Raw genomic sequence first — 26,164 nt, 5'->3', positions numbered from 1 at the left:
CGCCAAATTCTCACCCTCATTTGCTGAAATCCATTCTCCTAAATATTTGACCATAGGGACTTCGCGAATAGTGGTGCCTTCTAGTGGAACTGCAGATGGAACTCCCTGTAGTTTAGTAATGAACTCAGTTTTATGAATTATGACCTTCGAACCGGTCTTCGCTGCTATGCTGTAGCGGGTATCTAGTAAGTGAGTAACCTCCTCTATACTGTTGGCTAGCAAGACCACGTCATCTGTAGTGACTAGATGGGTTACACTGAGGTCATGTTTCTCGTATCCAATCTTCCGTTTGCACTAATCTTTAATGTCAACATATTACAAAAAGTCTAAGGTAAAATGTGTAAATCGATTTTCTGGACTGCCCCTGAAAATGTTATGTCCTTAGCTATAAAATTTCGCCTCAAAATATTCCTTATATGACAAGAACGCACATTTTCAGTAAAGGAAATTTAAAGTTTGAAAAGAAGTTTGATGCAGTTTCGGCGGGAAGGTAGGACTTTCTGATTCACTTGATAGCTCTTTATCTCTGCTCCTTTCAGAGGCTTTCGTACTTTGTCTGGATTGTCGCTCCATATTTTTCTGTTGTCTGTCAGCCGTTCTCTTCCACTGATTGTCTATGAATGACATATCATTAGTCATATATTTTCCAGAGTACGTAACTCATAGGTGACACATAAATGCTTAGTGCCAACCATATGCTGTTGAAAGCACTGTGGAACAGGGACCTTGAGCTGTGAAGAATTAGCCATTGAGTAACAATGGATCTGTGGAACGATCAAAGATATTTTATAAAAACAGTGATGGCATGGAAAGGGCGAAGAGGGAGTTCCGACGTTTGGATTAGTACATTTTAAGGGACTGGATCTGCTCTAAAAAAAGTACCGTCAAGGCCACCGAGATGTGCACATACTCCGCAGAATATAGAAAATGTTCGCGTTTCAGTTTTATGGAGCCCACGGCATTCAGTTCATAAGGAAGCAGTGTGGGCACAGTGTCTCGAGAGAGTATTCTACGAATTCTCCATTTCCATTTAAAATTTCACCCATACAAATTGCAGATTGCGCAACTGAAGAAAAACAATTACCAATTGCGATTAGAATTTTTTTAGCAAATTGTGACGAACGTGAACGAGGACAATGGATTCCTGGACAAGCTGTGGTTGTCAGATGAGGCTCATTTTCATCTGACAATTTTCGTAAATAGGCATGTCTACCGTTATTGGGCAGACCGAAATGCTAATGAAGTTCAGGAACGCCTGTCACACGTTAGCATGTTGTGTAGTTTTGTTATACGGGGTCATCAGACCTAACTTATTCGGAAAATAGGAGTGGGTCACAGGAATTACGTTGCAACCTTTCTTTGCACCTTCATTGAACAATATTCTACAACTTCACTAAACCTGGTTTAAACGGTATGGTGCGACATCGTACACTGTAAGGCAGTCAATGACACCTGTGAGAGAACTCTTCAGTAACTGTGGCCTCTCAAGACTTGATGACATTCCTTGGCCGCTCCAAGATAACCGGATTTTTGCGTCTGTGATTTTTTTCTTATGGGGCTGACTTAAGAGTTGGCCTACACGACTCGGCCAAGAACACTGGATGAACTGAAACAAAGAATTAAGAACGAAATTCGTGGGATCCCAGCTGAGATGTAACGGTAATCGAGGAGGAACCTTAAGAGCAGATTGGAAGAATGCATAGTTACAGGAGGACACTATGTACACCTACACTGGTGTCTAATTCAAGATATATTCACACAAACTGTCAACGGATGTCCGTATGATCGTGTTCTGTGCGGAAGATGGCATTCCGGTCAATAGAAAACCACACCAGCGATGACTTCAGGGCACCTATGAAACGGGATAGTCGCACATCCACAATCGCTATGTACACATCGCTATGTACAGACGGTGCAGTATGGCACAGAGAAGACAAATGCCAGGCGTTCTGCAGTGAAGGGCCATAGGAAGAACGGAAACAAGACAGTCGCAAACTGATGTGGCCTGATGGATCAATGTGAATCATTCTGTTGTTCCTCGGATGTGGCGACAGTTTACAGAGATCGAAACTGTATCCCAAAGACCACTGCAGGGCCACCCACGTGCGACTTCAGAAAGAGAAGACCGCTATTTATGAATGGTGGGCTCCATGTGGTTCCCAAGTCGTGCAGCGTCCGTAAACCACAAAATTACCAAATATGCAGCAACCAGTCGCAAGATCATGTTTTATTTATTCACTTTTGCAAATCGATTTCAACTGATTAACAGCCATCATCGGTGCTTTCAACCAATATGTGCCTTGAGTGGTAATACTGCCTTAAGCAGAGGTCAAACATAAAGCCTTTCTGTTTGACCTCTCAGGGCACATATTGGTTGAAAGCACCGATGATGGCTGTTAATCAGTTGAAATAGATTTTCAAAAGTGAATAAATAAAACATGATCTTGCTATTGGTTTCTGCATATTTGGCAATTTTAGACCGTTATTTGGCTGTAAGGGTACGACGGTGCCGCCTTAGTACTGCACAGCAACAGCCATGTGAACTCGCAGCATCCACTCGTTGTGCTGTATCGAGGCAAACTGTGTACAGAAGGTTCTACATCTACATCTACATTTATACTGCGCAAGCCACCCAACGGTGTATGGCGGAGGGCACTTTACGTGCCACTGTCATTACCTCCCTTTTCTGTTCCAGTCGCGTATGGTTCGCGGGAAGAACGACAGTCTGAAAGCCTCTGTGCGCGCTTGAATCTCTCTAATTTTACATTCGTGATCTCCTCGGGAGGTATAAGTAGGGGGAAGCAATATATTCGATACCTCATCCAGAAACGCACCCTCTCGAAACCTGGCGAGCAAGCTACACCACGATGCAGAGCGCCTCCCTGGCAGAGTCTACCACTTGAGTTTGCTAAACATGTCCGTAACGCTATCACGGTTACCAAGTAACCCTGTGACGAAACGCGCCGCTCTTCTTTGAATCTTCTCTATCTCCTCCGTCAACCCGATCTGGTACGGATCCCACACCGATGAGCAATACTCAAGTATAGGTCGAAAGAGTGTTTTGTAAGCCACCTCCTTTGTTGATGGACTACATTTTCTAAGGACTCTCCCAATGAATCTCAACCTGGTACCTGCCTTACCAACAATTAATTTTATAATATCATTCCACTTCAAATCGTTCCGCACGCATACTCCTAGATATTTTACAGAAGTAACTGCTACCAGTGTTTGTTCCGCTAGCATATAATCATATAATAAAGGATCCTTCTTTCTATGTATTCGCAATACATTACATTTGTCTATGTTAAGGGTCAGTTGCCACTCCCTTCACCAAGTGCCTATCCGCTGCAGATCTTCCTGCATTTCGCTACAATTTTCTAATGCTGCAACTTCTCTGTATACTAAAGCATCATCCGCGAAAAGCCGCATGGAACTTCCGACACTATCTACTAGGTTCGGCAGAGTTTCCTTTTCTCTTCCTGTATGAGTACCTAAGACACATTTTAACTGAAAGGAACGACTAGGTTGGAGTCGTCGACTTGCCACCTGGACGGTCGAGTAGTGAGTGGGCCAAAGTTCTTTTCACAGATGAGTCCCAATTCGGTCTGGGGAGTGACTCTCGACAGATTCAAACCTGGAGGGAATATTGAATACGATTTCGGGACAAAACATTGTGGAAAGAGACCGATCTCGAAGAGAAACCGAAATGGTGCGGACGGGGATTATGCTGACTCGAACATCTCTACATGAACTTGTACGGTTGAATCGGCAAAGTTTAACTGCTGGCAGGTAGCGTGATGAGATCTTGAGACCTCAAGTGCGGTTGCTGCGAGGTGCTGTGGGCCCAGACTGCGTGCTGATAGACTATAATGCTCGACCTTATAGAGCCCGAGTGGATGATGGTTCCTTGGAAACGGAAGATATTGCACACATGGCGTGGCCTCCTCGCTCTCCCGATACCATACTTCATACTTGTTCCCATAGATCATATCTGAGATGCACTAGGGAGACGGCTTGCATCACGTCAGCATCCACCATCCACACCCCAAGACTAACGAGCAGTTCTGCAAGAATAATGGGCGTTATTGCCTCAACAAGGCACTGATGACATCATTCGCAGCATGTCGCATCGTTGTCAGGCCTATTCTGCTGCCAGAGGTGGTCAAACCCCATACTGAGCACATTAAAAATCGTCGGCATGTGTGTGTAAATCCGCTTGGTTGGAAAAAAACGACATTTTTGTTTACCGCTATGCATGTTGCATTAATTTACATTATGTATTCTTTACATTGTTTCTACTTTGCTATCACCTGTTTATATTATTTTGTGGCAAAATAAACGCAACTTTGAAAAATTTCCGGTTGTTGCTTTAATTTTGGACACCAGTATACATACATATTTCGCAAGCCACCGAACGGTACGTGGCGGAGGGTTCCCTGCACCACTACTAGTTATTTGCTTTCCCATTCCATTTGCAAATAGAGTGAGGAAGAAACGACTACCTGTATGCGTCCGTATGAGCCTCGATTTCTCGTGTCTTATCTTCGTGGTCCTTACTCAAAACGTGCCTTGGCGGCAGTAGAATCGACGTGCAGTTAGCTTTAAATACCGGTCCTCTAAATAATCGCCAAGCGTTTTTCTCCAGCGATATTCATTTTAGTTCCCGAAGCATCTCATTAATACTGCGTGTAGTTCGAACCTACCGGTAACACCACCTCTGAATTGCTTCGATGTCTTCCTTTAATCCGACCTGTTGCGGATCCCAAACACCCGAGGAATACTTAAAAATAGGTCTCACTGCCGTCCTGTATATGGCCTTTTTCACAGATGAAACACACTTTCCCAAAATTCTCCCACTAAACCGAAGTAGACCACACGCCTGCACTACCGCAATTTTCACATGCTCGTTCCATTTCATATCGCTTTGCAACGTTAGGCCCACATATTTAAGCTAGTTAACTGTGTCAAGCAGGACACTGCTAATGCTGTATCCGAACATTACCGGACTGTTTTTCCTACTCATGCGCATTAACGTACATTTTTGTCCACAGCTCGTGGTCTTGCGGTAGCGTTCTCGCTTCCCGGTGTTGTGTCGCCTTCGTCGTCATCATTCATCCCCATTACGGTAGAAGGGAAGGCAATGGCAAACCACCTCCACTAGAATTTTGGCTAGTCGGCGGTCTGGGTCTCCCGCATCGTTCCCTACGCTCCTCCGATTATGGGACCACATCATCATCATTTGTACATTTAGAATTAGCTGCCATGCATCACATCAACTACAACGTTGTTGTATACTCCTACACATCATCATTTGTACATTTAGAATTAGCTGCCATGCATCATATCAACTACAACGTTGTTGTATCCTCCTACACTTCATCATTTGTACATTTAGAATTAGCTGCCATGCATCATATCAACTACAACGTTGTTGTATCCTCCTACACATCATCATTTGTACATTTAGAATTAGCTGCCATACATCATATCAACTACAATGTTGTTGTATCCTCCTACACATCATCATTTGTAATTTACAATTAGCTGCCACGCATCACATCAATTACAACGTTGTTGTATCCTCCTACAGTCACTCAACCTCGACACCATCCCGTACACCAGAGTATCATCAGCAAACAATAACAGGTAGCTATCCACACTGTCCGCTAGATTATTTATGAGTATTGAAAAAAACTAGAGGCCCTATCACACTTCCATGGAACACACCTGACCATACCCTTGTCTGTGATGAACACTCGACGTCGAGGACAACGTAATAGGGTCTATTACTCAATAAGTCTTCGAGCAACTCCCATGTCTGGGAACCTTTTCCATATGCTCGTACCTTCGTTAACAGTCTGCTGTGCGGCGCTGTGTCAGATGCTTTCCAGAAATCTAGAATAGTGTGATCTGTCTGTTGCCCTTCATCCATAGTTTTCAGTATAGCATGTAAGAAAAGGACAAACTGAATTTCGCGCGCATGCTACTCTCTAAAACCGTGCTGATTCGTGAACAAAAGCTAGCTTTTCGGCCTCAAGGAAATTTATTACATTCTAACTGAGAATATGGATATAATATTCAAAATTATATAATATTATATACCGGTATATAATATTATATACGAGGTTTGGAACTTAAAATCTGCTAACGGTATACTACGCCTTCCACATCGCTAGCAACGGTTTCTAGATAACGCTGGTGACTTCTCTGAAGGGCAGTAACAGGTGCAAACATGTAACTGTTTTGTATCGGTTGTGCACAAATAGTTGCCGCTATTTAAGTTCCAGCCCTCGTAATATACACTCCTGGAAATTGAAATAAGAACACCGTGAATTCATTGTCCCAGGAAGGTGAAACTTTATTGACACATTCCTGGGGTCAGATACATCACATGATCACACTGACAGAACCACAGGCACATAGACACAGGCAACAGAGCATGCACAATGTCGGCACTAGTACAGTGTATATCCCCCTTTCGCAGCAATGCAGGCTGCTATTCTCCCATGGAGACGATCGTAGAGATGCTGGATGTAGTCCTGTGGAACGGCTTGCCATGCCATTTCCACCTGGCGCCTCAGTTGGACCAGCGTTCGTGCTGGACGTGCAGACCACGTGAGACGACGCTTCATCCAGTCCCAAACATGCTCAATGGGAGACAGATCCGGAGATCTTGCTGGCCAGGGTAGTTGACTTACACCTTCTAGAGCACGTTGGGTGGCACGGGATACATGCGGACGTGCATTGTCCTGTTGGAACAGCAAGTTCCCTTGCCGGTCTAGGAATGGTAGAACGATGGGTTCGATGACGGTTTGGATGTACCGTGCACTATTCAGTGTCCCCTCGACGATCACCAGAGGTGTACGGCCAGTGTAGGAGATCGCTCCCCACACCATGATGCCGGGTGTTGGCCCTGTGTGCCTCGGTCATATGCAGTCCTGATTGTGGCGCTCACCTGCACGGCGCCAAACACGCATACGACCATCATTGGCACCAAGGCAGAAGCGACTCTCATCGCTTAAGGTGACACGTCTCCATTCGTCCCTCCATTCACGCCTGTCGCGACACCACTGGAGGCGGGCTGCACGATGTTGGGGCGTGAGCGGAAGACGGCCTAACGGTGTGCGGGACCGTAGCCCAGCTTCATGGAGACGGTTGCGAATGGTCCTCGCCGATACCCCAGGAGCAACAGTGTCCCTAATTTGCTGGGAAGTGGCGGTGCGGTCCCCTAGGGCACTGCGTAGGATCCTACGGTCTTGGCGTGCATCCGTGCGTCGCTGCGGTCCGGTCCCAGGTCGACGGGCACGTGCACCTTCCGCCGACCACTGGCGACAACATCGATGTACTGTGGAGACCTCACGCCCCACGTGTTGAGCAATTCGGCGGTACGTCCACCCGGCCTCCCGCATGCCCACTATACGGCCTCGCTCAAAGTCCGTCAACTGCACATACGGTTCACGTCCACGCTGTCGCGGCATGCTACCAGTGTTAAAGACTGCGATGGAGCTCCGTATGCCACGGCAAACTGGCTGACACTGACGGCGGCGGTGCACAAATGCTGCGCAGCTAGCGCCATTCGACGGCCAACACCGCGGTTCCTGGTGTGTCCGCTGTGCCGTGCGTGTGATCATTGCTTGTACAGCCCTCTCGCAGTGTCCGGAGCAAGTATGGTGGGTCTGACACACCGGTGTCAATGTGTTCTTTTTTCCATTTCCAGAAGTGTATTTATTTTACGAGGGCTGGAACTTAAATAGCGGCAACTATTTGTTCACAACCGATACAAAACAGTTACATATTTGGATTACTGCCTCTTAAAAGGCAAGTTGTGATGATTCAAATGCTCTCAGCAAAAGTTTCCTCCTTTTTTTTCTATTTCTATTGGGTGTTTCAAAAGTTCCTGTTTTTCTGTTTCACCATGTAATATTTCCTTTGCTATATGTGACAATAACATAATATACTCGTAAATTCAGAATATAATCCACATCTTGCATCTTTACTTAGTTTATAACCAGTGCGACAGTACATTTGGTGCAAATATAATATATACCAAGGATACGAGAAAGCTCTACACATAACCAGAGTCTATCAACATCTGTCATGGACATCGTTATTTTTCAGAGCTCTGTCTGACGCCGGTAGTGAGTTATGGAAGAAATGTCTTCGTGGTTGTAGAGAGAATCTGACTGACAGTATGAACAACGGCGGTTTGGACAAGAATTCTGATTCTCAAAACCATGACGATCCTTTGCACTGGATGTCACAGTTGGTATATAAATTGCGGAATTATTCAAACGTTTGACTGGCAGGTTTTTTCAGGGAATATTTCGCGGCTAAATGTGTCACAATATTTTTGGAAAAAATATAAATTTCAAATATTGCTGATATGTTTATTATGGGCCTTAGGCCGTGGTCCAGGGCATAATTCTCTGCCTAAAGTTTCGTCTTCCAATGCACACACCGTCAGTGGCTGTAATGACTCAGAAAGCTGTTACAGACTCAGCCAAATTCATCAAGCTGAACAGATTATATCTACGCAATGGTCGGTTCCTGACGTCATCAGACTGCTACTACTTTAGCTGGTGGAGTCGCTCCGACATGCTCGTAATGGGGAACAGTTGGCAGTGTTTTTTTTTTTTTTTTTTTTTCGTTAGCACTAAGGCACACAACATGCCTAATTTCAATCCTTCTCCTTTTCTGTTGAAATTGTTTTTGTGCTTTGTTTATCTATGGCCTCTCTGTAGATCCTACCATAGTAAATGTTACATCTTGCTAAAACCAAGGTACTTGAGACTTAACCAACGTATTTTACAGTAATACATAAAGTATCAATACTCTCCATTCAGTTCCATCAAAAACAGTTACAACTCACAGTGGAATAATCAGAAAACTTACTGTTAATACCACCAATATCTTTCCATGCTGCATGCCTGCAAATTTCTCAAAAAGTGCTTTTTAATGTACAAGACACTGAATCCCGTCTTGTGGATCGTTGTAATTTTTCGTTCTTTTACTGTCATCTAAATATTTAAATTGTGTCTGCGTGGTATTGTAACGTCATTTCATGGCAAATAAGTACTATCGACCGCTTATGCGAATTGAGAATTGTCATCCCTCTCTTCTGTCAGTCCCATTCATTTTAAAGGATTGTGACGTTAGATCGCTAGACTGCCTCTTTTTTGTAAACAGCCACTGGACCTGTGAATGTCCTCCATACCACGAACAAATAGCAAAACAGTGCTGACACCGCGATTCTGCCGAACTCAGAGAGTTGTGCTGACTGAAAAACGCCGCACCGCAATGTTACATGAAATGTGGCGCTGTTCCGAGAACTTCCGAGAAGGGCCGAGCAAACCCGAGTGACATGCCGGGCCTTCGCCCACACGCGGCCCACAGACGCTGCACGCTCGAACTTTGACACGCCTTGGCCGGCCCTGTTGTATGACTTTCAGAGGGTTTGTCCTCAGTCCATATACTCCACATTCTTACGACTCGTAGGATGCCGGCCGTTCCGAGCAGCGACATTGCGGATCGACAAACAGCAGCTTCGACACTCGGAACGACAGCATGTGCTGGCAGGCGTCTCTCCTTCTTACACCAGGGTAGCGTCATCATCTCACCAACTACGAACACTTCAATGCGATTTCCGAATGAAAAACTGGCTGTGTAATATTTGTTTCTATAGGAAACGTCGATGGCTTCACTCCCACTGGCGTTGTGTGGTTGTGCTGGAATGCTACCCATTTGCATATGTGAGCATGTAATACATCTTACCCCAAACTGACGTTCGCTGCATTCCGCCGTCGTGGTGTTCCAATTATATAGCCCAGCAGTGTACTTAAGAAACGAACTTCAACGGAGGTCCGTTAGTCGTGACAACCTGCCACAACGTCCGCTGCCACCACCGAAAAGGGTTGTATTGTATGTATTGTATTAAGTGGGGACCTAGAAACGACGGAGAGGCTCCGTCCCCGCCGCAGCAGCAGTGATCCATAACCCCAAGACGACTACCGCAGTCCACTTCACCCCTCCGCCGCCCCACACCGAACCACTCTTTCAGGGTTACTGTGAGGTTCGGACCCCGGTGGAGGCCCCCCCCCCTCCCCCCCCCCACCCCCCCCCCCGCCCCCCACCCCACTCAGGGAACGTCCTACACCAGACGAGTGTAACCCCTATGTTTGCGTGGTAGACTGCGCTTACGTGGAGAACTTGTTTGCGCAGCAATCGCCGACATAGTGTAGCTCAGGCGGAATAAGGGGAACCAGCCCGCATTCGCCGAGGCAGATGGAAAACCGCCTAGAAACCATCAACAGACTGGCCGGCTCACCGGACCTCGACACAAGTCCGCCGGGCGGATTCGTGCCGGGGACCAGACGCTCCTTCCCAGTCCGGAAAGCCGTGCGTTAGTCTGGGTGGGCACCGAAAAGGATACTCGTTAACATTTCTGAACCTGCTAAAGGAACTCCAGCGTTCAGTTTCTTCAACGTGTTGTTATGAAAGTGCAGTAGCTAGAATAGTCTGCAAACTTGGCAGAAGATGCCAATAAAGAGGGATTGTTTGTGTTTTGGCAGCAACGGCTGGAGTGCGACCTGAATGGGTGATTGGTCCGTGCACCCTGGAGTTGTCCACCAACTGCAGCAGCAATGTCGTCTTCTACCTCTTTCACAGGTAAGCTACCGACATGTCTTTAAATCTTTGTTTTTTTATGTTGGACTCAATCGATTGTTGACGTTCCGAAGATTGGTATGGTACCGTCCTCCATCTCTCTCCAGGGTGGGGATTTTCTCCGCCTGGGGACTAGGTGTTTGAGTTGTCGTCATCATTTCATAATCATTCGTGAAAGTGGCGAGATTGGACTGTGTAAAGATTGGGAATTTGTATGCGTGCTGATAACGATGCAGCTGAGCGCCCCACAAACCAAACATCATCATCATCATCATAATCATCATTATCATCATCACCATCATCATCCATTTCTCTCTACCTTCATCCACTCTCCTCATCTCTGTGTACTTGCTACACGAATTGCTCTCTACAGGGTGAAACCAAAGCTACGGCCAGACCATCATGAAACGTTCCTCAGATGTAGAGTAAGAAAATATGTTCATGGACATGGATCGGGAAACGCTTTATTTCCGTGTTAGAGATCAGTTTCTACAAATCTTCAGCAGTTTATTCACGTGAAACACACAAGAAAAGAACAAAACAGCACTGTGTGAAACACTTTCCTAAATGAGATGTTAAAAATGCCCTCCGTTAGCGAGGATACATCCATCAACCCGTCGTTGCATTGAATCCCTGATGTGTTGGTGCCTCCATGGAGAATTGCATGTTGTTTCATAGCCTTCCACAATATGGGCACACCCTGTACATTTTTACCGTGGTTCTGTATGCATGCCCTCACAAATAAAAAAACTAGTGGGGTTGGGTCCGGAGAGGGTGGAGGCCAAGGAATTGATCCACCACCAACCATCCGTCTGTCACAGAACCTGTTATTTAGGAACCTATGAAATTAACACTCAGATAAGGAGGAGCTTCATCGTGCACGAACTGCATGTTTTGTCGCACTCATAAAGGCACAAGTCCTATTAGAACACGTGGAATATTTTTTAAGTCAGCATAGTAAGTTTATCCTTTGAGCCTGTGTGCAAGAACATGAGACTCTAACAGATAGTCATCAACAATGTTTTGTCGAAAAGCTGACAGAAACTCCTTGTTGATGACTTGATTGTAGAATTTCCTCAGGATCCTCGACAGCCCCTACATCTGCATCTACTCTCTGCAAGCCACCTTGCGGTGTGTGGCGGAGGGTGCTTTGTGTACCACTGTCGCACAAGCGCTACTGTTTATAAAGCTATTGATAATGTTACAGTTGCTGCAGGGACTATGCTTCCAAAGGATAAAGTTGGAAGACATTAGCTGTTTCACTGCTTTGGATGGACCCCGTGTTTTTGCAGGAGAGCTATTGAATTATTGAATTTTAGTGTTAATAAAGCTGATACCTTTTCACATGGTAGCGGCTGGCTGACTGCTGCCATTGTTCGGCGTGTAAGTGTTAATGAAACTGGTTGACTTGGTACAGGTCTAAACATTCATGGTGGTGTCTGTTTATTCTATATCGTGTCTCCCTACCACTTTCGCGCAACGACGTTCTGAGCGTGTTTTTTTAGGGAATTAACTAGTTTGAACCTGGGACCTGTTTCTGGTAAGGAGACGCCAGACCACACATGACATGTAGAGTTCAGAAGAGTTCAGTGAGACTAGTGATGATATAACCAAATACTTAATGATCTCAGCGTCAGCTCCACTGCACTCCCTGTAAAAGAATCTTAATACTAACTAAATTTAGTGGAAGGGGTTCAAAGCTTTCCTAATTTTAGTTAGCTGGTAAAATAACGTCGAAAAAGCAGTTAAGTTTACCATTGGAAATTTTATTCTACTCACAAAACATTGTTTATAAATTGCACATTGATAAAAGGAAATGTTTTAATACGGGATGGTAAAAAACCAACTGCGTTCAACAAAAATGTGAACGAATATTCCCTGAATGGGTTTACAAGTTCTACAATCGATCGAAGGATGACCTATACCATATCACATCTATAATCTAGGTTAAATTTAAGTTTCACAAAAGAGAAAACTATCAAAATGGTCTACAGTGACCCTCAATTATCTTTAATTACGTATCTAACTTGTCGTAAATTACAGTGGCTGATGTGGCTTCTCAATAACTATATAAAAGAAAAATCATCGCGTTTCAGATTTTTACTTCAAGTGGCAAATGTGAACACCATGAGTTTTAATTAACGATCGACACTAGTATTAAGCAAAAAAGGGGGTGTAACAGATGAGACTTCTGCAGTTCTCAGTGAAGCCTTATGCGCTCAAAAATGCGGCATCGTGTGCGTTCATTACCTTGTCGGTGTTTAGGCAGCGTCAGGGCAGCGGCGGGCAGCACAGCTACGCTCACCTCGCCATCTCGGAAGCAACTCTCCCCTAACTTCTCCTTACTACAATTTACCGAAGTTGGTTTAAAAAAACTATCTGGCTAAGTTTTCATCTGACCAATCAGGGTCTCAATGTTAACCTTAAGCTCCGCCTACAAAAATTCTGTCTATCCAATGAGAAACGTTATACTTTTCGTGGTGGGGCAATGTTTTTAAAGTTTGCAACGTAACAGAGACGCTAAAAAGTCTCACGCTAAAACCTGCAGCTGGTGTGGTCCTTTTAGCGTTATCATAAGATCTATACTGTTCTTCTGGAGGGCTCTATCTTTTAACATGGGCTGGGGAGTGGTCGTAAGGTAACAGACACTCGAAAAGGCTCACGCTAAAACTTGCGGGTGGTAGTGGCCCTTTTTGTGTTATCGTAAGATCTGTACTGTTTCTCTGGAGGTCTCTAGCTTTTAACATGGGCTGGGGGGTGGTCCTTGACGTAACAGAGACGCGAAAAAGTCTCACGCTAAAACGTGCGGGTGGTAGTCTCAGACGTAGGCTGGCGACGTGGGTGTTCAGTCCGTCCCTTATCGTAGGGCCTTCTAGCTTAACACGGCTCTGCTCTCGGCTTCTGTTCTCGTTTCTCCCCTCGGAACTGCGTCGGTCTCACGGTGGGAAGGTACGACATGCATTTAGGCATTCTTGTGTTAGTCTGTGGTATTCCATTTGCTCACTCGTTACTCGTATTACTTTGGTTAATTTAATGTCACGATTTATTCGGAGCTCTATGACATACTACTGGATTTGCTTATCAAGTCAGGGTTTTCATGGAAAGTGTTGGATTTGCCTGACACCTTACACAGGGACCACCCTTACCAAGAACACAAAACTGCCGAGTGTGAGGATCTTCACCTCCAGTCACGGTGCATGAAGGTCCTCTGTATGGTGAACGTGTCGCCGTGTGTTGTGGCTTCACGGCTACGTTCATTATTGGCACATTCTTTTTCGAACAGGTTGGCGCTTAAGGACCAAAGACGTGCAATGTGACTGGCCATCATTACTGCGATATGCTCCTCCTCGAATTAACAGTCGATAGTTTCCAAATGCTTGACCGGTGCGATCACTTAATCTCACTCCCTGTGATATCTGATTGTGGGGCTACCTAAAGGACAGGATTTACTAGATGAACATTTACACATGTCCTGAATTGAAGCCTAGCATATCAAGAGAGGTAGCCAACACACCTACGGACATGCTTCGACCTGGTGTGCAGAATGCAATCCTGCGCTTTCACTCTCTTCTGGACACTGATGATTGCCATATTGAGCCCATTTTGTAGCAGTAATGGTACCGGTATGTAATGGTATGATGTACCGTAGCAGCACATTACAAGTGTTTCAATTGAATTGATTCTGCATTATTTCTCTTCCCCATGCCCTTGACATTAATGCTGCCTAGTATGGTACTCGTACGGTAATTAGTTTCCGTGTTAAATAAGGAAAGTTTAGTTATAACCACCCCGTACATTGTGCAACATAATGGTCCTACAGTACTCATCTGCGGCACGCCCGGTGTTACTTCTACCTCTGTAGATTTCTCTCCGTTCAGATTGACGTGCTGGTCTCTCTGTTCGCTAGAAATTCTTGAATCCTGTCATACAGCTGGTCTGATATTCCACACGCCCGTGAATTTGTTCATAGGCTGCATTGCGGAACTGTATCGAGTGCCTTTCGGAAGTCATGGATCACGGTATCTACCTGTCCGCCTGCATCTGCTGCATCCTGTGTCTCCTGGACGATTTTTGTTTTCGGAACCCATGTTGGTCCCTAAAGAGGATGTTTTTGGTCTCCAGAAATTTCGTAATACACGAGCATAAAACATATTCCAGAAATGTACAGAGGACCAACGTCAGGGACATAGGCCTATATTTTTGTGTCTCTGTTCGGCGACCCTTCTTGAAAACACGAATGACCTGTGCTGTTTTCAACCATTAGGAACGCTTCGCCCGTCAAGAGACCTACGGTACACTGCCGCTGCAGAAGGGCAAGCTCTTTCGCATGATCTGTGAAGAATCGAATTGGTGTCTCGTCAGATCCAGAGGCCTTTCCTCCGTTGAGCGATTTCATTTGCTTTTCTGTCCTTTGGTCACTTATTTCTATTCTCTCATTTTGACGTTCGTGCGACAATTTAAAGGAGGAGCTAAAGTGTGATCTTCCTCTGCGAAATAGTTTTGGAATAAGACTTTTACTATTTCGGCTTTTTTGTGTTAGTCTTTGTTTCAGTGTCGCTCTGATCACGGAGTGTCTGGACAGATGGCTTCGATTGAGTCACTGATTTAACATGAGACCAGAACTCTGTCAAGTCGGTAGACAGAAGGCTCCATGCACAGCCGTCCTCTTCTGGACTTAGTTTGATTACCGTTGTCGGAACGCCGTGGATGTTTTCCATCCCTCACAATTTTGCTCGTGATATATTTGGCTGAAGCTTTTTGTACGCTGTTAGTGCTGGAGATGAAATTTTCGAGGTGATCTGTCAAGTAATCTGAAATCTCTCTCTCATCGCTTTTGCTAAACAAAAAGACCTTCCTGACTTTATTTATATTCGTATTTACAACCGTATTCAGTGTTGCTGTAACCGTCTTACGCAGGTAGTGCACTATCATATTTCTTGGACAAAGATCTTTGACATGGCACTATAAAGGGGTATTACACTATCGTCATAATTTTCGTCAGATTTCAAGAAGACGGACAACAACAACTTGTTATGCGCTGCAGTTGCTTGTGCCACAGTTGCTCTGTGTGTACATTCAGAAGAAAGAGAGGCGGAAGGAAAGGAAACATACTTGGGTGAAGCCATGGGTATTACGTCAAGATGGTAAAAGTATTTAGCAAAATTCGTTATGAGAATTCAGTGTTTCATTACTCATTAACATCTCGTTTCATCCAGATTTCTGCCTTTAGTGATACGTGTGCATTATTTATCTACTAGTTAATTTATATAGGGTGGGGCAAATAGAAGTGGTCCAGAAGAGTGAATACGACAGGACGTGAATGTATGCATATAACCACATCCCGTGACGCGCATACCACGTGTACGCCGGCCATTTGACCTACACCGGTTCAGAGCATAGTTCGGGCTGTGTAAGTGTGAAAGGAACGGTGCAAGGGGGCGATGTACTCACACTATAGCAGCAGGTGTTCGTTGTGGAAAGTTACGTGACAACAAAGTCGTGGGAACGGTGGGGTTAGTTGTTTGCTCAGAAGTTCAATGGTGTCAAAGTGCCAGCGAAGAGTGCCATGCAACGCTTAGTCCGAAAATGGCGTCAGACAGGATGTTTTTTGAAAAGGTCAAAAAAACGTTCCAAAACATGCCCGCTCACGAGTGGCTCCAGTTCACTATAAAATGTTTCAGAGTTCTACCAAATCAACCTGACGCCTGTCGCAAGATACCGACATATCACGTCGAACATGCGGACGATAATTCCACGTGGACCTGCACATGCGTCCCTGCCGCGTCTCTCAGATTTAAAACCAGCAGATGCTCGTCAGCGCCTCCTGCACAGTGAATGGCTTGGACATGTTCTTTATGCCTGATGAAGCGTGGTTTTACCTGAGTGGTTATGCCAACTCACACAATCACATGTTCTGGGCAGCGGAGAATCCGCATAACTTCCACAAAACACAACTGTATGATCAGCAGGTTGGGGTTTGGTGTTCTGTGTCTGCACGCCGCATTATTGGTCCCATCTCTTTTGATCAGACGCTGATTTCGGCGCGTTACATTGCCAGCATTTTGTAACCATTTATGGCAACATTAACGGGTAAAAGTCCCACAGTTACTTCCAGCAGGATGGACCAACTGCCCACACAGCAGGCCGAATCTTGGATCACATTTGCACAATCTTCACGCTTGACAAAGTTGTTAGCAAAGGTCAGTCTGGTCACGACCCTAACTGGCCACCCAGACCATACGATCAGTCAGTGTGTGATTATTTTGTGTGGCGAGCCCTCAAGTCTAAGGTGTATCGCAACAACCCTGATAGTCTTCAAGAACTGCAGTAGAACATTTCGGATGAGACTGCAGCGATTGCACCAGTCCAGTTTCGATCCGCCTTTGGCAGTTTGCTAACCAAGACCCAAAAGTGCCTGGAGATGAATGGTGGTCACTTTCAACACCTGCAATAGCCATGTTAGTTCTGTGTTTTCTTTCCTCCGCTGTGTTTCTTTGCACCCTGGAACTCTGTTCACCGGGCCACTTTTATACAGCGCAGGGCAGCCGCGCTTTCTTGGACGCCTTGCCACGGTTCGCGCGTCTCCTCCCGTCGGAGATTCGAGGCCTCCCTCGGCCATGGGTACGTGTGTCATCCTTAGCGTAAGTTAGTTTAAGTTACATTAACTAGAGTGTAAGCTTAGGAACGGATGACCTCAGCAGTTTGGTCCCATAGGAACTTACCACAAATTTCCAAATTTTTGCCACTTTTATTTGCCCCACCCAGTATATACTGTGGAAAATAATGGTCCTGTAACACTGTACCAGGCGATCGTCTGAACGTCCGCCGCTGCCGTAAGTAATGACAGTGACACTGATGTGTATGTAGCAGTTAATTGTATGGCAGCTGTGCAGTAAGGTGGGCCAACGTGGAGACGTGGCAGAATGCCAGAAACGAAGCACCCTGCTTGGACGTACCCACGACCACTTCTCGGTCACTTCTTGTTCGCATTGACGGCACTTTGAACAGTGGACGTTACATTTCAGATGTGTTAGGACCCGTGGCTCTATCCTTCATTCGATCCCTGCAAAACCCTACATTTCAGCAGGATAACGCAAGACCGCATGTTGCAGGTCGTGTACGGGCCTTTCTGTATACAGAAAATGTTCGACTGCTGCCCTGGCCAGCACATTCTCCAGATCTCTCACCAATTGAAAACGTCTGGTCAATGGTGGCCAAGCAACTGGCTCGTCACAATACGCCAGTCACTACTCTTGATGAACTGTGGTATCGTGGTATGCATGGGCAGCTGTACATGTACACGCCATCCTAGGTTTGACTCAATGCCCAGGCGTATCAAGGCAGTTATTACGGCCAGAGGTGGTTGTTCTGGATACTGATTTCTCAGGATCTATGCACCCAAATTGCGTGAAAATGTAATCACATGTCAGTTATAGTGTAATATATTTGTCCAATGAATACCCGTTTATCATCTTCATTTCTTCTTGGTGTGGCAATTTCTATGGCCAGTAGTGTATTTTTAGGTGTTTTATGTTTGACAATATCTGCATAAGTAATAGACAATAGGAGTAGATGGTAGGCTGTAATTGGCTGGAGGCGTGTGCCTTTTCTGCCCTTTCTTCTGCATCTTGATGACGAGTGTGCTGCGGTATGGCGGCTTCTTCGTCGACCTCACCGAGCGTGCCGCACGTCGCTCACAGCTAGAGGGAGACGGCACCTTTAAACCTCGCACCAGGGCGCCGCTGGGCGAGCTAGCTCTTCCGTCGCTTCCTGTTCTCCGAGAGGCGACTCCGCGCATACTCGCCACTACAGGACGATAGACCGACATGCCCTCACTTCTCACGACTCTGATGGGCTGTCACGACCTTTTAAACAGCCGCACTCAGTGCTTCCGCCCCAGCTTCAGTGCATCTGTTGAGTTATCAACATTAGTACGGAAAAATTGGAGTGAGGACATTACAACGAGGTTGCCCGACAATACTAGGCATTACTAATACTTAGACTCTTTTATGAGAGCGTCAGCATTACAGAGTATATGCATGTATCAAGAACATTACTCACACTGTATACAGGGTGGTCCATTGATAGTGACCGGACCAAATATCTCACGAAATAACCATCAAACGAAAAAACTACAAAGAACAAAACTCGTCTAGGTTGAAGGAGGAAACCAGATGGCGCTATGGTTGGCCCGCTGGATGGCGCTGTCATAGGTAAAACGGATATCAACTGCGGTTTTTTTTGTAAATAGGAACCCCAATTTTTATTACATATTCGTGTAGTACGTAAAGAAATACGAATGTCTTAGTTGGACCACTTTATTCGCTTTGTGATAGATGGCACTGTAATAGTCACAAACGTATAAGTATGTGGTATCACGTAACATTCCGCCAGTGCGGACGGTATTTGCTTCATGATACATTCCCCGTGTTAAACTGGCCCGTTTGCCAATTGCGGAAAAGGTCGAAATGGTGTTGATGTATGGTTATTGTGATCAAAATGCCCAACGGGCGTGTGCTATGTATGCTGCTCGGTATCCTGGGCGACATCATCCAAGTGTCCGACCCGTTCGCCGGATAGTTACGTTACGAGATTTAAGGAAACAGGAAGTGTTCACCCACATGTAAAACGTCAACCACGACCTGCAACAAATGATGATGCCCAAGAAGGTGTTTTAGCTGCTGTCGCGGCTAATCCGCACATCAGTAGCAGACAAATTTCGCGAGAATCGGGAATCTCAAAAATGTCGGTGTTGAGAATGCCACATCAATATCGATTGCACCCGTACCATATTTCTAAGCGCGAGGAATTGCATGGCGACGACTTCGAACGTCGTGTAAAGTTCTGCCACTGGGCACAAGAGAAATTGCGGGACGATGACAGATTTTTTGCACGCGTTCTATTAAGCGACGAAGCGTCATCCACCAATAGCGGTAACGTAAACCGGCAAAATATACACTATGACAGAATGGCGATGTACTTCCAACATGATGGATGTCCGGCACATAGCTCGCGTGCGGTTGAAGTGATATTGAATAGCATATTTCATGACAGGTGGATTGGTCGTCGAAGCACCATACCATGGCCCACACGTTCACCGGATCTGACGTCCCCGGATTTCTTTCTGTTGGGAAAGTTTAAGGATATTTGCTATCGTGATCCACCGCCAACGCCTGACAACATGCGTCAGCGCGTTGTCAATGCATGTGCGAACATTACGGAAGGCGAACTACTCGCTGTTGAGAGGAATGTCGTTACACGAATTGCCAAATGCATTGAGGTTGACGGACATCATTTTAAGCATTTATTGCATTAATGTGGTATTTACAGGTAATCACGCTGTAACAGCTTTCGTTCTCAGAAATGATAAGTTCACAAAGGTGCATGTAGCACATTGGAACAACCGAATTAAAATGTTCAAACGTACCTACTGTATTTTAATTTAAAAAAAAAAAAAACCTACCTGTTACCAACTGTTCGTCTAAAATTGTGAGCCATATGTTTGTGACTATTGCAGCGCCATCTATCAAAAAGCGAAAAAAGTGGTCCAACTAAAACATTCATATTTCATTACGCACTACACAAATATGCAATAAAAATAAGGGGTTCCTATTTTAAAAAACGCAGTTGATATCTGTTTGACACTTGTCAGCGCCATCTAGCGGGCCAACCACAGCACCATCTGGTTTACCCCTTCAAGCTAGACAAGTTTCGTTTTTTGTAGTGTTTTCGTTTGACGCTTATTTCATGAGATATTTGGACCTGTCACGATCAATGGACCACCCTGTATGACAGAAGAACCTACATTTATACAAAGTTATGTACGTCTCATTACGAACTCCTTGAGTGTGAAGTCGCGAAAGGTCAATGACGATTACGACATTCGATGCCCGACACATTGTCTACCATACAACCGCAATTTTGACTTTAATGATAACTGGGGTGGAGGCTGGAGGTATCAAATCGTGAGCACAGCACGAGGCTACACATCGCAGTTCAGCTGCTTTGTCGACGAGTAACTCACAACAGTGCTGGTGGTGTTGATACAAAGCAGAGTAATGGCAACGGTAAGCAAAGCAAACATTGCATTATACCGACAACAACGCTTGCTGAATTTGACATTTCGTCAGAAAGGAACCCAAGGAATTCCGCAGAGTGAGAAAGAAGTGCCAGATGAAGTATTAGCTTTTCTGCAAGTCGAGTGAGGGGAATGTGTGGTGTCCTATGCGCTCCACTGTGCGGACAACATATGTGAGGTGTACAGTGATGACGATTCGTGCTTAACAAGTGAAATTGATACTGAAACAGGCGTCGAGCCATTTAGTTCATAATCTCTGTCGGACAGGGAGCCACAATTCCCGTCTCTAGTGAAACTCAGTAAGGGATAATCGTCGACCAAGGAGCGGGTATGAAACATAACTACTCCCCCTGCGGGTCCGGGGGTTAGAATAGGCCCGAGGTATTCCTGCCTGTCGTAAGAGGCGACTAAAAGGAGTCCTTTCTTTGTTCTTCTCCATCTCGCTGTCTTACTTACTAGTTCTCCTTGCCTTCTTCTCCTTGCCTTCTTCTCCTTGCCTTCTTCTCCTTTCCTTCTTCTCCTTGCCTTCTTCTCCTTCTCTGGTCTCCGCTTCGGCGTTTGAGACAGTATGTCCTTTCTTTCCCTCTCCTTTCCTTTTCCTCTTCTTCCTTCCTCCCTGTGCGTGCCTGACGGCCGACCCACGCGTTCGCACGCGTAGCCGGTGACGGGGTAACGCGTAATTCCCCGCCCTGGGTAGACAAGTAAGGCACGCACGTACCCCCTGGTAAAGGCCAGGCCCAGGGAGGGGTGATAGCCTGAGCTGACACCTTCCGACCGTGCCGATTGGTCCCTCCGTCCGTTTCTCGGGAGGTGTGACCTGAGGTGTGAACAATCACCTAAGGCGGGAGTGCCCTCTGAGAGGGTCCCCACAAGGAAGGAGCGCGCCATCGGAGACGCTGGCAATCATGGGGGATTCCTCCGCAATGGATTTCTCTTCTTCTTCTCTCTCGACTTCTGCCCACAAACGGAAACTTGACCAGCCACCAGTGACAAAAGTACTACCGCCTGCCCCACAGTTCCTCGTAGTTTCTCGATCTGAGGACGGAAAGGATTTTTCCTCTGTCAACCCTTTCGTTATCCAGAAGGGCGTAGAAGCCATAGCCGGATCTGTCAAGTCTTGTACCAGGTTGCGTAATGGTACCTTGTTACTAGAAACTGAGAGCGCCTTTCAGGCACAAAAACTGCTTCGGGCCACACTCCTGTACACGTTCCCTGTCCGGGTGGAGGCTCACCGCACTTTGAATTCGTCTCGTGGAGTGGTCTATACTAGATCACTCGACGGATTGACTGACGAGGAGATTCAGTCTTTCCTCGCTGAGCAGGGCGTGACGGCTGTCCATAGGGTCATGTAAAAGGTCAACAATGACCTTGTACCGACCCGGACACTTTTCTTGACCTTTGACAGTGTTCAGCTGCCGTCACGCATCAAGGCGGGCTACGAGGTTATCTCTGTTCGCCCCTATGTCCCGACACCTACGCGCTGCTACCAGTGTCAGCGTTTCAATCACACTCGCCATTCTTGTTCCAATGCGGCTACATGTGTGACTTGTGGCAGGGATGCCTATGAGGGTGACTGTCCACCTCCGTCTCCTCATTGTGTGAACTGTCGCGGTGACCACGCAGCGTCCTCCCGCGACTGTCCCGTCTACAAGGAAGAACGCTGTATCCAAGAATTTCGGGTAAAAGAGAAAGTCTCCGCCTCGGCTGCTCGCAAGCTATTCGCTAGCAGGAAGCCCACGTTGCTCCCATCGGGGAAGTATAGTACTGTCCTCGCCTCTCATCGGACTACCAGGGAGGTGGCGACGCAGACATGCGATCTGACCTTCAGCTCTACGGTCGTCCGTTCGGCCAGTGCTAAGATCGCCCGGTCGACGTCTCCTCTTCCTTCCGTCGCCCCTCCGACACAAGCACTTTTATCAGCTTCTGCCAGGACGAAGACCCAGAAGTCACAAGCACGGGCCTTCAAGAAAGAACCGTCTCGTGCAGACCTTCTACGTACCTCGAACCCTCAGCCATCGACCACTCCTTCCACAAAACGGCCTTCCAAGAAGGCTCATAGGAAGCACAGTTCTCCTTCCCCGCCACGGCGCATTTCTCCTCCTGCGCCCCCCAGCGGTTGACGCCCCAGGCCGTCATCCGTTTCGCCTGGCCGCACCGCTGGTAGCCGAACATCTGGCCGTTCACCAGCGGAGGAAGCTCCCCCTTTTGGCCATCTTCACAAGATGGCCGATGAACCTCTAGAACAAATGGACGATGACTGTCCGCCTCCTGCTAGCGGCGGCAGTGCTCGCTCGAAGCCGGGCCCTCAGCGGCCTTCTCGATGACCCCTTCTTCTCACGATGACACTTATTCACTGGAATATTCGCAGCATTCGTTCCAACCGAGAGGACTTGAAATTGCTGCTCCGCTCGCACCGTCCTCTCGTCGTAGCCTTCCAGGAAACGAAGCTACGCCCATGCGATCAAATTGCCTTTGCACACTACACCTCTGAGCGTTTTGACTTACCCCCTGTGGCAGGTATTCCGGCTCATGGAGGGGTTATGTTGCTGGTCCGGGATGATATCTACTATGATCCCATCACATTGCACACCGGCCTGCAGGCAGTTGCCGTCCGCATTACTCTCCCCACTTTTACATTTTCCATTTGTACCGTTTACACTCCATCGTCGTCTACCGTTACCAGGGCAGACATGCTGCAAATTATTGCTCAGCTACCTGCACCATTTTTGTTAACTGGAGACTTCAATGCTCACCATCCTCTTTGGGGCTCTCCAGCATCCTGTCCGAGGGGCTCCCTGTTAGCAGACGTTTTCAACCAGCTCCATCTAGTCTGCCTTAATACTGGCTCCCCTACTTTCCTTTCAGACACCTCTCACGCCTATTCCCATTTGGACCTCTCTGTCTGTACTACCCAACTTGCACGCCGGTTTGAATGGTATGCGCTTTCTGATACATATTCGAGCGACCACTTCCCGTGTGTTATCCATCTCCTGCATCATACCCCCTCTCCGTGCTCAACTAGTTGGAACATCTCCAAAGCAGACTGGGGGCTCTTCACTTCCAGGGCGACCTTTCAGGATCAAACCTTCACAAGCTGCGATAGTCAGGCCGCACACCTCACGGAAGTCATTCTCACTGCTGCTAATATTCCATCCCTCACACTACTTCTTCTCCACGCCGCGTACCGGTGCTCTGGTGGACCGCAGCATGTAGAGACGCCTTACGTGCTCGTCGACGTGCTTTACGCACCTTTAAACGCCACCCTACAGTGGCGAATTGTATCACTTACAAACGATTACGTGCGCAGTGTCGTCGTATTTTTAAAGAAAGCAAGAAAGCCAGCTGGGCTGCTTTCACAAGCACATGCAACAGTTTTACTCCTTCTTCTGTTGTATGGGGTAGCCTGCGCGGGCTATCTGGAACTAAGGTCCACTCACCAGTTTCTGGCTTGACGGTCGCGAATGACGTCCTTGTGGCCCCTGAGGATGTCTCCAATGCCTTCCGCCCCCTTTTCGCAGAGGTTTCGAGCTCCATTCATTACCCCCATGCCTTCCTCCCCCGAAAACAGGCAGAGGAGGCTAGGCCACGTAACTTCCGCTCCTTGAATCGTGAAAGTTACAATGCCCCATTCACCATGCGGGCACTCGAAAATGCACTTGCCCGGTCACGGTCCTCCGCTCCAGGGCCCGATTCTATTCATATTCAGATGCTGAAGAACCTTTCTCCTACGGGTAAAGGTTTCCTTCTACGTACTTACAATTGCATCTGGATTGAGGGACATGTTCCCGCATTCTGGCGCGAGTCTATTGTTGTACCGATTCCTAAGCCGGGGAAGGACAAGCACTTGCCTTCCAGATATCGACCAATCTCGCTTACCAGCTGTGTCTGTAAGGTGATGGAGCGAATGGTTAACTCTCGATTGGTTTGGCTGCTCGAATCTCGACGCCTACTTACCAATGTCCAATGTGGATTTCGTAGGCGCCGCTCTGCTGTTGACCATCTGATTACCCTGTTGACCTTCATTATGAATAACTTCTTGCGGAAGCGCCCGACCGCAGCTGTGTTCTTTGATTTGGAGAAGGCTTACAACACATGTTGGAGGGCGGGCATTCTCCGCACCATGCATATCTACATCTACATCCATACTCCGCAAGCCACCTGACGATGTGTGGCCGAGGGTACCCTGAGTACCTCTATCGGTTCTCCCTTCTATTCCAGTCTCGTATTGTACGTGGAAAGAAGGGTTGTCGGTATGCTTCTGTGTGGGCTCTAATCTCTCTGATTTTATCCTCATGGTCTCTTCGCGAGATATACGTAGGAGGGAGCAATATACTGCTTGACTCTTCGGTGAAGGTATGTTCTCGAAACTTTAACAAAAGCCCGTACCGAGCTACTGAGCGTCTCTCCTGCAGAGTCTTCCACTGGAGTTTATCTATCATCTCCGTAACGCTTTCGCAATTACTAAATGATCCTGTAACGAAGCGCGCTGCTCTCCGTTGGATCTTCTCTATCTCTTCTATCAACCCTACCTGGTGCGGATCCCAAACTGCTGAGCAGTATTCAAGCATTGGGCGAACAAGCGTACTGTAACCTACTTCCTTTGTTGTCGGATTGAATTTCCTTAGGATTCTTCCAATGAATCTCAGTCTGGGATCTGCTTTACCGACGATCAACTTTATATGATCATTCCATTTTAAATCACTCCTAATGCGTACTCCCAGATAATTTATGGAATTAACTGCTTCCAGTTGCTGACCTGCTATTTTGTAGCTAAATAATAAGGGACCTATCTTTCTATGTATTCGCATCACATTTTCCTTGTCTACATTGAGATTCAATTGCCATTCCGTGCACCATGCGTCAATTCGCTGCAGATCTTCCTGCATTTCAGTACAATTTTCCATTGTTGCAACCTCTCGATACACCACAGCATCATCTGCAAAAAGCCTCAGTGAACTTCCGATGTCATCCACCAGGTCATTTATGTATATTGTGAATAGCAACGGTCCTATGACACTCCCCTGCGGCACACCTGAAATCACTCCTACTTCGGAAGACTTCTCTCCATTGAGAATGACATGCTGCGTTCTGTTATCTAGGAACTCCTCAATCCAATCACACAATTGATCTGATAGTCCGTATGCTCTTACTTTGTTCATTAAACGACTGAGGGGAACTGTGTCAAACGCCTTGCGGAAGTCAAGAAACACGGCATCTACCTGTGAACCCGTGTCTAAGGCCCTCTGAGTCTCGTGGACGAATAGCGCGAGCTGGGTTTCACATGACCGTCTTTTTCGAAACCCATGCTGATTCCTACAGAGTAGATTTCTAGTCTCCAGAAAAGACATTATACTCGAACATAATACGTGTTCCAAAATTCTACAACTGATCGACGTTAGAGATATAGGTCTATAGTTCTGCACA

The 26,164-nt window shown here is 46.6% G+C and overlaps 1 protein-coding gene across 2 annotated transcripts in view; it reads left to right on the top strand.

Annotated features, from left to right (window-relative positions):
* Positions 1–26,164, top strand: part of LOC126278149 (phospholipase A1-like) — a 228,078-nt gene that overhangs the window by 49,141 nt on the left and 152,773 nt on the right. For both annotated transcript variants that reach the window (XM_049978043.1, XM_049978044.1), the window contains exon 2: positions 10,569–10,665. In XM_049978043.1, coding sequence (XP_049834000.1) covers positions 10,569–10,665 — 97 coding nt within the window. The remainder of the gene's footprint in view (positions 1–10,568; positions 10,666–26,164) is intronic.

This window comes from Schistocerca gregaria, chromosome 6 (genome assembly GCF_023897955.1).
Source record: "Schistocerca gregaria isolate iqSchGreg1 chromosome 6, iqSchGreg1.2, whole genome shotgun sequence".
Classification (NCBI taxonomy): Eukaryota; Metazoa; Arthropoda; class Insecta; order Orthoptera; family Acrididae; genus Schistocerca; species Schistocerca gregaria.
This window is presented reverse-complemented; position numbering and strand designations above follow the sequence as displayed.